Source organism: Antechinus flavipes, chromosome 2, assembly GCF_016432865.1.
Source record: "Antechinus flavipes isolate AdamAnt ecotype Samford, QLD, Australia chromosome 2, AdamAnt_v2, whole genome shotgun sequence".
Lineage (NCBI taxonomy): Eukaryota > Metazoa > Chordata > Mammalia > Dasyuromorphia > Dasyuridae > Antechinus > Antechinus flavipes.
The window spans coordinates 7,226,484-7,238,671 of NC_067399.1; the positions used below are offsets into that span (position 1 = coordinate 7,226,484).

Below are 12,188 nucleotides of genomic sequence, written 5' to 3' on the forward strand. Positions count from 1 at the left end.
GCTCCTAATGAGGGCCTGCCATGGTACCTTCTCTCCCCTCGGCCCGCCCGCTCCCTCCCTCCTCCCTCCTTATCTTCCCTCCCTCCCTCCACCCCGCTGGTGCTTGACCCTGACTCTCGCCACAGGAGAGCAACGTCCCGGCGCTGGGCATCCTCTTCACCTACCACGGGGCCGAGCTGCTGGCGCACCGCCTGGCCGTGCTCTCCAACTTCCCAGAGACCACCTCTCCGCACGAGTACGCGGCCCTGCTCCCCGAAGCCCGGTGAGGACCTTGGCTCTAGGGCTTTTGCGGGGAAGTGTGGGGCGGGGCTTTGGGGGGCATGGGGCGGGGCTTTTGGGGAGGCGTGGGGCGGGGCTTGGGGGCATGGGGCGGGGCTTGGGGAGGCGTGGGGCGGGGCTTTGGGGGCATGGGGCGGGGCTTTTGGGAGGCGTGGGGCGGGGCTTTTGGGAGGCGTGGGGCGGGGCTTTTGGGAGGCGTGGGGCGGGGCTTTGGGGGCATGGGGCGGGGCTTGGGGGAGGCGTGGGGCGGGGCTTTGGGGGCATGGGGCGGGGCTTGGGGGCGGCGTGGGGCGCGGCTTGGGGGCATGGGGCGGGGCTTGGGAGCGGCGTGGGGCGGGGCTTTGGGGGGGCTTTTTAGTGGTGCGCCATCCTGAGAGCCTGCCCTGGGTCGGTGGGGGGCGCTCGCCGCATACCCCTGCGCAGTGACCGCATGAATCAGGGACGCGGCGGAGCCAGGAGAGTCAGAGGGGCGGGCCGGGGTTGGAGGCCGCTCTCCTGCTCGCTGCCGGCCTGGGGTGTGTGGGGTGGATGCCGATCTGCACAGACGCAGAGCCCTGTCCCACAGGGAGCCCCTCCATGGTGAGGTCGTAGGTCAGAGTGGCGTCGGGTTGGCGACCCCTGCGGTGGCTGAGCCGTCCGTCCGGCGTAGGATGGGAGCCGGGCACAGGTCAGGACTGGGATGATGGGGGATTCTGGGCCCGAGGGGCGCGTGAGAGCCTGCGGGCAGAGCCAGCCCGGCCAGGAGAGACCCTGTGAGCTCCCAGAAGCCCCGGGCCAGAGTCGCTCCCTCTGACTTGGTCTGACTGGGCCCAGCATTGGGACAGTCACTGAGGGAGCTGCCGGCCAGGCTCCACGCCGAGCTTTCTGCTGTGTTCTCGGCCCCGGGCCCCCCTGCCCCCCTCGTGCGCCCCCCAGCGGGCCCAGCCCGTCGGTTCCGATGTGAGGTTGGGGGCAGCACGTTGGGAGCATTCGCTCTGAGCCGGCTGCAAGGGCCCTCCGGGGCTGAGCGGCCTCTGGGACATTTTCCCCGGGATTTCTTGGCTCTCTCTTTGCAGCCAAGGCTTCATGACTTTGGAAATGCTCCTCGGCAATACCGGGAATCCCTGGCTCACTGTATTCAATTAACATCCGGAGCGGCTCGGGCCGCGCCACCCCCCCCCCCCTCCCCCCTCGTGGATACAGACAGACGGCTTTCCACGCTGTTGCTGTAACGAAGCCCGTGTTAGGGCGAAAGCCCCTCCCTGTCCTGCAGGCGCAGCCTCGGGGTAGCTCCGGCTGGGGCTGGGCCAGGGAGCAGGAGAACGGGCTTTGGGGCCCGAGGCTCGCGGGGGCGCCCGCTGTGTGCTTTTGGCAGCCTCAGGCTTGGTTCTGGGCCGGGTCTCCCAGCTGCGGCCCTTCTGAGAGCGGCCTCCCGAGAGGGCTGCCCTGAGGCAGGAGACGATCCAGGGGGAAAAGGGGGGAGGCGCTGCTCCCCACCCTGGGCTCAGTTTGCTGCAGGACCCTGGTGTGTTTGGTCTCTGGTGGTGGCGGCTGCGTCACTTTGGGGAGCCGGCTCTGGGAGGGGCCACTCTGGGAGGGGCGGGGCTATGTGAAGGGGCGGGGCTCTGGGAGGGGCCGGGCTCTGTGAGGGGCGGGGCTCTGTGAGGGGCCGGGCTCTGGGAGGGGCCACTTCGGCCTCTTCAGGCCAGGGGAAGGAACCACTGGTGGGCGCAGATGCCCCCGGGGTCCCTTCTGCCCTCCGGGTCCGGCTGCCTGAGCCTCCCTCCTTCAATGCCTTATTCTGACGTCATGAATTTTAAAGCGCTTCCTGGGCCCTGGATCTGCTCTCTTAGGCCTCCCAGCAGCCCTTGGGAACGTGTCGCAGAGGTTATTTTTCCCATGTTAGACACGTGGCAGCTGAGGTTTCCAGGGAGAGTGAGTGTCGTGGGCAGGGCTTGAACTCCCGACTCGGGTCAGCGTCCTGTCCGTTAATAGGATTGTCTGTTCCGTGGTTAGCTGTGTCTGCTTTAGCCAAAGCGGCTGCCGGGAGTTTGTGCCCTGCTTGCTGCTGGATCCACACGTCAAGGATCCTGCCCCCACGTGGGCCGGGAGGGGCTTGCCGTGTTTAATTGGTGGGCTAAGGGGGATTTGTCAAGGTCCGGCAGCCACAGAATAATGTCAGACAAGGGCCTCGTCACCGTCCGCTCCGGGGAGGGGCCGAGAGCCGCTCCTCAGCGGCAGCGCGGGGCGGGAAACCCCCGGGATTCACATGTGCGCTCCCTGGCTGGGCTTGGGGTCCCATCGGCGGGTCTCGCTCAGCGCCTCCCTCAGCGCCGTCCCAGAAAAGGGCTCGCCGCGGGCTGCCGGCCTTTCTTGTTGAAACTCATTCTGCAGAGGGGGGGCCAAGTCTTAGTGTCAGTGGGTGTGGATGAGCCCATTCTGACCGTCCTCCACTGGCCTCCCGAGGAGAGTTCTGGGCCTTTCCCCAACCTCTGGACAGAAGAGGGGCCTCCTCGCTTCCCCAGGCTTGGGGCCACCATGGCTCCCGACCCTTCTCCTCAGGCTGAGGCTGCGCGGTCGCCTTCTGGCCTTCTGCGGCCCCCCCCCCCCAATCTCGGCTGTTGTTTTGTTTGATGGGAGCCCTGAGACCCCCGGCTTCCTTTCCCCACGCTGGCCGACTTCATTTCCTGTCAGGTTGCCGGTGAGCTCTCGGGCTGCCTGAGCACGTTATCTTTGTGTCTCTGGGTGAGAGGAGACTGTGTCCCGAGCTTGGGGAGCCTGGGCCTTTCTTGGAGCGTTTCACTGCCGGGGGTCGTAGAACCCGCGATTTACTTCTCTGACCGGGGGCACCCTGGCCGAGTTCCGGGGCTTCCGGCCGGCCCTGTGCGTCTCCTCTTTGTTTTCGGGGGCTCCAGAGGTGCCGCCCGGGCCCAGCTGGCTTTTCTGCCTCCTGTCCCTGTTCCTGACGTCGGGAGATGTGAGGGAGGAAACGTCCTGAGGCGGCCCTGGCGGGAAGGAGGCTCCCATTAAGCAGGAGAAACTCTCGTTAGTTACCAAGGATCCGTTTTCCCACGTAGTTTTTTATGCTGACATTAAATACGGCATGAATTCAATGACCCTTTTTGGGGTAACGGGGAAAAAGAAGAAAGAAAACAAAGCACCCCATGTTCGTATCACTCTGTGATTACAGCCTGGAACCTCAGGGGGGCGTCTGCCGCAGACGGAGCACCCCGGGGGGAGGACGCGCTTTGCTCTCGGAGCTCCTCCTGGCCGCTGGGCGCTCCTCCTGGCCGCTGGGCGCTCCTCCTGCCCGCTGGGCGTTCCTCCTGCCCGCTGGGCGCTTCTCCTGCCCGCTGAACGTTCCTTCTGCCCGCTGGGCGTTCCTCCTGGCTGCTGGGCGTTCCTTCTGCCCACTGGGCGCTCCTGCCCACTGGGCATTCCTCATGCCCGCTGGGCGTTCCTCATGCCCACTGGGCGCTCCTCCTGCCCGCTGGGCGCTCCTCCTGCCCGCTGGGCGCTCCTCCAGCCCACTGGGCACTCCTCCTGGCCACAGGATCGCCCACTTTGACCTTAATGCTCCTCTCAATAACTGGGTTGACCAAACACTCAGATGGAGCAGCCCAGCATCCTGCGGAGTCGGGCTGTGATGGCCCCCTGGCCCTGACTGGGTCTCCCGGAGCCCTCGCGGCCCCGGAGAAGCTGCCGGGCAGCGCCCGTGACCGTCGCCATCCTGCGGGCGCCTTCCGGGTCATGCCTCAATCTGTGGCCACTGACGCCGCCTGGAGCCTCTCCCTGCGCTCACGGGGCTCTGTGAGTCGCTGTCGCTGACCTCCGACTGGACCCTGAGCGGCCGGTGCGGTCATGGAGGGGTCACAGAGGGGTCACGGAGGGGCCGGCAGCCGCGCTGTGGGGCGCCCGCTCCTCCAAGGCCCACTTCCCTCCCTGAGGCCCAGCCCGCGCCGACCAGAAGCCCGGCCGTCGCTCTCCCCTCATCGGCGGTAACAGCTTCCTTGGGCGGAGGCCGTGAATGGCGGGATGGCTCCTGGCGGGTCACGTGACGCCTCTGAAGCCCTCGCGGCTTCTCTAACATCGGTGGGGCTTGTCTGAGCCCAGACCGGGCGTCCGAGCGGGGGCTACGCAGACGAGGGAAAGAGGCTGGTGCTGGAGCGATGGCGCCCTTTGGGAGCAGCTTTTCTCGCGGCCATCGCGTCTGATCTTCCACATTTCCCTTTGGAAGGAATCTTGGGATCCCAGAGCTTGGGGAGTGACCCTGAGACTTTTCTCCGACGCCTTCAGTTGACAGGGAAGGAGTCTGGGAGAGACCATGAGAAGCCTGGCAAGGGGCGGGAGCCGGCCCCGAAGGGCATCGGGTGCCAAGCAGAGTCTGGCCGTGGGGGACGGAGCCTCTGCTGAGAGGGCGGGGACGGCTGGAGAGGGGGTGGGGAGGGTCCGGAGCCGAGCCCGGGGCGGAACTGAGGCGGGAGAGAAGTGCCCCAGAGATGCTGCGCAGGAGAGGGGGGGGCCGCTGGCCGGGACGGCGCCTGGGGAAGGTGGGGCCCGGATCACGGGCCTGCCGGGCCCCCACGGCCGCAGGGAAGGGACTGGACGCGTGGCCTTGGAGAGCCCCAGGGAAGGGGAGACGTGGTCGCCAGGAAGAGAAGCAGCCCGAGAGACTCGGGAGAAGGGAGGCCCTGGGGAAGAGGGCGATGGAGTGACAGGCAGGGGCTGAGGAGAGGGACCGGGCTGTTGGCCCTCGGGCGGGACTCGGGTGCCTGATGGGGGTGGGAGGGCTGTCGGGGGTCTCGGCTGCGGATCTTCCCAAGGCGCTCCTGTCTGCTGAGGCCTTCGTCCTTCCCCGGCCTTTCAGCATCCCTCCTCTGCCCCCATTGGCTCCCTAGCACCCCAGGGCACCTTCAGACGGGCGTTAGGGGCGGGAAGCCCACTCCCACCGGTGCCTTCCTGCTTGTCCGGTGTTTGTAGCCCCCTGGCCTGTGTTCTGTGCCCTTTGGCTGCCCCCAGACCCACTCAGTCTCCCAGGCCTTCTTCAAGGTGACTCATCCCCCTTGGAGCCCGCTGTGCTCCCGCTTTGGGCTCCCCCAGGACCGTCTCCTCTCACTCTCTCTCTGCTAACCCCGGGGCTCCGAGTCCGGCAGACTGGGCCGGAATCCTGGGCCGGCTGGGCCACCCTGCGCCGTGTTTCCTCCCCCGTCAGGCTCGCCCTCACCCCCCCGGGCTCTTGGGAGAATAGAGTGGGTGGATGCGTGTCGGGGCCCTGCAGATCTTGGGGTTGTCGGGGATTTTATGTCATTACGACCGTTAGTCTCCTCCCGTGGCCCCCAAAACCAGGCGCTGAAACGCTTCTCAGACCCTAATTTCTTCTCTCTCGACGTTTATCCTGAAGCGTCGTTGCCGGTTCCTTGGCCATCGTCCCGTGGCATGAGCAGAAACACCGGGAGAAGGATTGGTGCGAGGAGCCGCAGTGCAGGTAGGTCCGTGGCTGGGGGAGAGGGAGTGGGGAGGAGGGGAGCTGACCAGAGCCGAACTCAGTCCAAGCCCCCCCAAGTGCTCCTGCACCCCTGGGCAAGGCTCTGGCTCCGAGCCTCCGTGCCCAGCTGTGCGGTGGGGGCAGGGCCTGGAGCCGCTCCATGTCAGGAAGCTGTCGGGGTTAAAGTGAGCATCGCTTCGGCGCTCGCCCTGACCTCGATTGTGGCCCCGACCTGGGCCCGGCCCTCCGCAGGCTGCAGGGACCCCCCCCTCGGGCTTCTCCCGCCTTTCTCTGTCCAGCTCTGCAAGGCCCACAGAGGCAGCACGGGCCCATTGTAGAGACGGGGAGGCCGAGGCCCACGGAGGCAGCACGGGCCCATTGTAGAGACGGGGAGGCCGAGGCCCATGGAGGCCACCACGTCGCTTTGCGGCTGGCCTCTGCCTCCCACACACCCTCTTGCTTTCCAGGATGGTGGTGGAGCCGAGCCCCCCCGACGAGGGGGGCTTCCTGTACGAGGCGCAGCCCGAGCTGCTGAGGTACCGCACCGCCCGCCCCTCCATAGAGCTGGTCACCGACTGGTACTGCGCCCGGGGCCAGGAGATCGAGCTCTATGCCCGCCAGGTGAGTGCCCCCAGGCGGCTTCCCTGTGGCCGAGTGTGGCTGGGCTCCTTGTCGGCCCCTCCTGCCTCGGGGGCTTCCCAAGCGCCTCCGGGGCCTCCTGTAACAGACGCTCCTACGGGGGCTGGGGGGCTCGAGTAAAACGCTGCCCGGAAGCACCTGCTCCGCCTTCAGGGCTCAGCCCGGAGGGGGCGGCCTTGGCCGGGGGGAGGCGCTGGCTCGGTCCGAGCGTGCTGCATGATCTGTGGGGCAGGCCGGGAGCCCGTCTGTGGGGGCCCCCAAGCGCACTCGGGTCTGGCGGGCGTCCGGGAGTCCTCCCCGGCCTCGGGGGCTCTTGCTCCAGGATGGGGTTTTCTCCCCGCCCCTGGAGGCTGTAGCTGGGCCGAAGCTCGCTTCCCTCCCCAGGGACGTCTCTTCCCTCAGTGTCTCGGGCCAGGAAGCGCAGGGTTAGCCCGGGTGGAGCCAGGGGGGGGGGGTGCCCAATCGGGTCACTCCCTTGGGTGCCCCAAGTTTGCTCGGGCCTGGGGGGGCTCCCCGGTGGGTTTGCCCTGATCGGCCCCTTTGGTAACCTGTCGGCAGGCGGGGAGCAGACGGGCTTGGTGGGGAGGGCCCGGCCCCCGCGCTGACTCCTCCCTCTCCGTTCTCAGGTGGACTGCGCCCTGTCCCTCATCCGCCTCGGGATGGAGAGGAACGTTCCTGGTCTCCTGCGGCTCTGCGACGACCTGGTGACCCTGGAGACCCTGGTGTACGAGGCGGGCTGCGACCTCACCTTGACCTTGAGGGACCTCCAGCAGATGAAGGCCATTGACCAGCTGCGGCTCTTGATGGACAGCGTAGGTCCCCCTCCCCCGTGTCCCCGAGCCCCCTCTCCCTCCCTCTGCAGCTCCCGCCGGGCTGGGGCAGTCCCCTCCTCGGTTTCCGTGGCAGCCCCCTGGGTCGTGGGAGGCCGGAGCCGTGGCTGCGCACTGGGGGGGTCCCAGGGGAGGGGCCGGCTGGCAGTCCGATGGGCGGCCGCCCTCATCAGCATCCCCTTGTGCTCGCAGTCTTCGGAGGAGAAGTACGTGACCAACGCCTACCAGTGGATGGTCCCCCTCCTGCATCGGTTCGAGAAGCGGTCCCCGGGCGCGGCGGGCCAGCTGCTCAAGGACTATTTGGTGGCCGTGGCCCAGGGGGACCTCCGGCCGGCCCTGAAGATATTCCAGCATTCCAAACCGGACGTGAGTAGCCGGCTCCTGGGGAGGGGCCCTCCCGGGGCGTCAGAGCCCTTTTTTCCAGGGAAACCCCTCCCAGGTGTCCCCGGGCCACGGGCAGGGGTGGCGCGTCCCCAGCTCTTCGTCCGGAACGTGGGCCTTGCCCCACAGCTGGGCCCTCACGGGCTGCGCGTCTCTCCCCTGGCCGGCAGCGGCTTCCTGGTAATTCTCCTGTCCCCTCCCGAGCCAGGCCAGAGCCCTCAGGGCCCCGGAGCAGGCGCTGGCAGCCTCCGCAGCTTTGCAGCCTCCCTGATCCCATCCGAGCTCCGTACAGTCTGTGCCGGCAGAAGGAAGGCGCGATTATTAAGCCCTTACTGTGTGCTAAGCACTGGCAGTGCGGGCACGTGCAGGCCACCTGTGTCCTAGTGGGACAGAGTGTCCTAGGGGGCAGCCGGGCCGGGCTCTTGGGGAGGCAGTTCCTCCGGGGGGGCAGAGAGCTCCCTGACCTTCCTGCCTCCCCCTCCCCGACTAGCCCAGTCTTCCTCCTCTGCCTCGTCTTATTCCTCCTTCCCCTCCTCTTGTTCCTCTTCCCCCGCTCCTCCTGATCTCGCTTCTCCCCGTTCTCCTGCTTCTCCCTTCTCCTCCTCCCAATCCCCCTCCTCCCCCTTCTCCCAGTCCTCCGTCCCTCCTCTCAGCCCTCCTCCTCCCCTCCTCCAGTTCTCTTCCCCCACCACCCTCAGAGCTGGGCCAGAGGCTGAGGGTTGAGACCTGCTGCTGCCTCTTCCCAGTGGGGGCCTGGGGCCGGGCCATGTGACCTCCTGGGGCCTCAGCTCAGTCATTGCCCGAGCCGGGGAGGGAGAGTCGGGGTTTTCTGGGGCCTCTTTCCTCCGACCCCACGTGCTGCGAGGGGCTTACGGGTGATGCTCCCGATCTGCTTTCCTGGGCCCCGGATCTCCTCCCCGTGGGCGTCCCTCGCCGTGGCGCTCTCTCCTGGCAGGCCCTGACAGAACCATGTTGGGCTTCCCCGGCAACTTGCCCTTCTCTTCTCCATTGCGTTCTGTTTTTAACCAGGGCCATCTCTTTTGTCCTCTCCGCCCTTTTTGTGGTTGTTTCTTTTCCTGAGAACTAGGACCAGAGAGCACCAGGAGAATTGGGAGGGGCCGCTATGCTTCCCGGCCCCTCCTTTAGGCCAAAGGTTTTAGAAAAACGGTTCTGGAGCTCCCCTGCGGTGCTCCGGACAGTAAATCTACCCCGAGAGCTGCTTTATTTATGGCTTTTTTAATTTAACCGTTGTCAGAAACGTCTTCGAGATTCACGATTCCGCCGTGATGCTTTTGCATCTTCACAGAGAGCGGCCTAAAGCGGCCGTTTTTCTCGGCCTCTGGGGTGGTCTCGGTGCCTACACGGCTCTGGGCAGGGCCCCTTTTAGTTCCATTTTGAGCCGTGTTCCAGAGTCCTTTTCAGATTGAATTCTTCCATCCCGGGCTGTGTATTTAAATGAATGATTTATAAATAATAATTGAAAAAACAACAGGTTTATAATATATGCTGCTGCAATTTCAGAAATTATAGGCTATATATATACATTTCTAATTTAATCACATAAAAGATGGCTTTAGGGTTGGAAGCGTTGCTTTTAATGAATTGCCATTTTAATGCCTTTTGCTTATCCTGAGCCAATTCATCCTCAGTGGGTCATAAATTGGAGAGTCTGTTTTCTGCAGATGCAAAGCTTAGAGGTTAGAAATTAGCTTCTCTGACTGGTTCGGTAATTAAAACAAGATTTCATTTAGAATTATTAAAGACCTCAAAAGTCTATAAGCAAAAAAAAAAAAAAAAAATCAACAGATTGGTTTTTACGGCTGACGAATGGCACTCGTTCGGAGTCTCCGGACGGGGCTCTTCCCCGGTGGCGAGCCGACGGTAAATCTATCGACGGATGCTCTGGGGTTGAGTCCGGCGCGCCTTGTTTTCCAGCTTCAGCAGAAAATCATCCCGGACCAGGACCAGCTGATGGAGATCGCCCTGGACTGCATCTATCATTGCGAGCGCGACGACCAGCTCTCTTGTTGCTATGACATTTTGGAATGCCTTCCTCAGAGAGGATACGGGTGAGGGTCCGCGGGGGGCGCCGGCCCTTCCGCTCGTGGCTTGTCGGGCAGGGGCGTGTGGGTGGGGTCAGCCGGGCACTAAGGCCGGACGCGAGTGCTCCCCGGCTGGATTGTCGTGATGAAAGCTGGAACCCCCGGGCTCGGGCCGGCGTCGGCCTCCTGAGTCACGCGGGTGATTTTGGTAAGGAGGCCCCCACGGGCTGCTTGGCTAGAGGCAGAGCGGAGAGGGCCCGGAATGCGCCTCCGAGGGCCTGGAGTAAGCCCAGCAGGTCTCGGTTTCCCCCTCACACAACTTGTGAGATCTGTTCCAACTCTGCCGTCTCCGAGCTCCCTCTCGCCCTCCCCTCTGCCATTTTATTGGATCCGCCAGGATGAGCCCCAGGTGGCGGCTCCCACGCAGTGCCAGCCTCTTGCCCCCTTCTCCTTGGCATCCTGGAGTCAGCCCCCACATCCGGGGGAGGCTCAATGAATGGGGACGTTTTGGCCAAGAAAAGTCATTCAGGGAACTGACCTTGAAACCTCCTTGAGATCCACAGGATCCCAGAGTCCTTGGGCCGCAGGAACGCATTCGAGATCTTCTGTCATTCATGGACGATTATGGAGGCCCGGGGTGGGATCTTCTTAAGGGGCCTCTGGGCGCGTGTCTGCTTCCCTCGAGATTTTCCCCAAATTGACAAGGATTTCTTGAGTGTTCTACTGCTGTAGGAGCCATGCAAAGGGCTGGGGAAACCAGGGAAAAGTGGAGCCATTTCTAGCTTCAGGGAGCTTCCATTTTCCAGGCTCTGGCGTGTGCATGTGCGTGTGCATGTGTGCGTGTACGTGTGTGTGTGTGCATGTGTGTAAGAGTGTGTAACACGTGTGTGTACAAGATGGAGCTTAGAGCCACGTGTGGGCCTGTGTATGTACAGATACACAGAGACTGTATACAGAATGACTACGGGGCAGTGGGAGGGGGGCTTGCAGCTGGGAGAAATCAGGAAGTGCTCATGGAGGGGGGGGCTCAGGCAGAGCCAGACGAAGTTTAGGGGACTGGGGGCAGCCGGGCACAAAGGGGAGCGGTCTCCGCCAGCCCGGGGATCAGCACCAAGGACAGCGGAAAGCCTCTCCTGAGTCCTGGCAAAGGCGGAGGGACTTCCTTCTCATCCCTCCCCGGCCTCTTGCAGACCTAAAAGCCCGGTGACGGCCGCTCTGCATGACAAGGTGGACCAGCTGGAGCGGATCCTCAGGTAAGGGAAGCTTCCGCCTTTGAGCTCTGAGGGCCAGAGTGCCCGGGCGTCCATCCCTCGCCCTCCGTAAACCCTGTCCCCGCCGCGAACGTCAGCGCTTTTGTGGCAGGAGCGAGCCGGCCGCTGCCGCCCTTAATGTCTCCCTTTTACCACTTGTTTGCCTCCGCCTCCATCCCTCTGGCCTGGCCCCCGGAGGCAGCGGGTCTCAGGGGAACCTGTGGCTGACGTGGTCGCCGGGCCTTGGCAGACGGCCTTGGGGGTCTCTTCCTCATATTTTTATATAATCTGTTCACGTAGAAGAGGCAGCCGGACTCCTGAGCCAGGCTGTTCCCGAGCGCTGGCAGGGCCTGCCCTTGAGGCTCTCCCTCCAGACCCTTTGCTCAGCCAGAGTCACCCCTCCCTCCTTCCCTCCCTCCCCGTGACCTCTGCCCCCACCCCCTGCCCTTCCTTTTTGCCACGTCCTGCCTAGGGAGGGCTGAGTGTTAGTTCTGTTCACGTCTTTTCCACACTGGGGGGTGGGTTTGGGGTCCCTGTTCTCTCCACGGTGTAACTCGGGAGCGCGGCCCGTGGGCCAGTTTGATGCAGGAGGCCCCTTAAAGCTCCCCTGGGTGGGGGGTGGCTTAGTGGGGGAGGGGGGTGTGCTTCCCTTGGGTCCGTGCCTCGTCCGGAGCAGGGCTCTGGCTCCCGGAGCGGGAGACGGGCTGCCCCCTCAGGGGCTGGGGGGCAGGGAAGGTCCTGGGTCCCCCGGACCCAAACCTAAAGCTTTCTGTTCTGTGGCGGAGCCCAGAGCGACGTGGCTCTGTCAGGATGATGGCGGCCTGCGGGGCCTTGTCTCTGGCAGCTGCCTGGATGCGGGCGCCCCGGCCCCAGCCCCCCTGACCCTTCTGTCGTCGTGTCGTCCGCAGCGTGTCCGAGCTCCTGGAGAAGCACGGCCTGCAGAAGCCCGTGTCCTTTGTGAAAAACACCCAGGCGCACGCGGAGGAGGCGCGCAACCTGATGGTCCGGCTGACCAGGCACACGGGGCGCAAGTGAGTGAGCCCGACCTCCCCGGGCCCCGCCCTCGGGCCTCCCCGGGCCCCGCCCTCGGGCCTCCCCGGGCCCCGCCCTCGGGCCTCCCCGGGCCCCGCCCTCGGGCCTCCTCGGGCCTCCCCGGGCCCCGCCCTCGGGCCTCCTCGGGCCTCCCCGGGCCCCGCCCTCGGGCCTCCTCGGGCCTCCCCTGGTCCCGCCCTCGGGCCTCCTCGGGCCTCCTCGGGCCTCCCCGGGCCCCGCCCTCGGGCCTCGCCCTCGGGCCTCCCCTGGT

At 65.1% G+C, this 12,188-nt stretch overlaps 1 protein-coding gene across 1 annotated transcript in view; it reads left to right on the plus strand.

Annotated features, from left to right (window-relative positions):
• The window catches only part of NBAS (NBAS subunit of NRZ tethering complex), a 99,386-nt gene that overhangs the window by 29,543 nt on the left and 57,655 nt on the right, over nucleotides 1-12,188 (plus strand). The window contains exons 21-28 of the mRNA XM_051974119.1: nucleotides 126-262; nucleotides 5,660-5,743; nucleotides 6,211-6,364; nucleotides 7,009-7,194; nucleotides 7,405-7,578; nucleotides 9,529-9,662; nucleotides 10,826-10,888; nucleotides 11,794-11,916. Of these exons, the coding sequence (XP_051830079.1) occupies nucleotides 126-262; nucleotides 5,660-5,743; nucleotides 6,211-6,364; nucleotides 7,009-7,194; nucleotides 7,405-7,578; nucleotides 9,529-9,662; nucleotides 10,826-10,888; nucleotides 11,794-11,916 (1,055 nt within the window). The remainder of the gene's footprint in view (nucleotides 1-125; nucleotides 263-5,659; nucleotides 5,744-6,210; nucleotides 6,365-7,008; nucleotides 7,195-7,404; nucleotides 7,579-9,528; nucleotides 9,663-10,825; nucleotides 10,889-11,793; nucleotides 11,917-12,188) is intronic.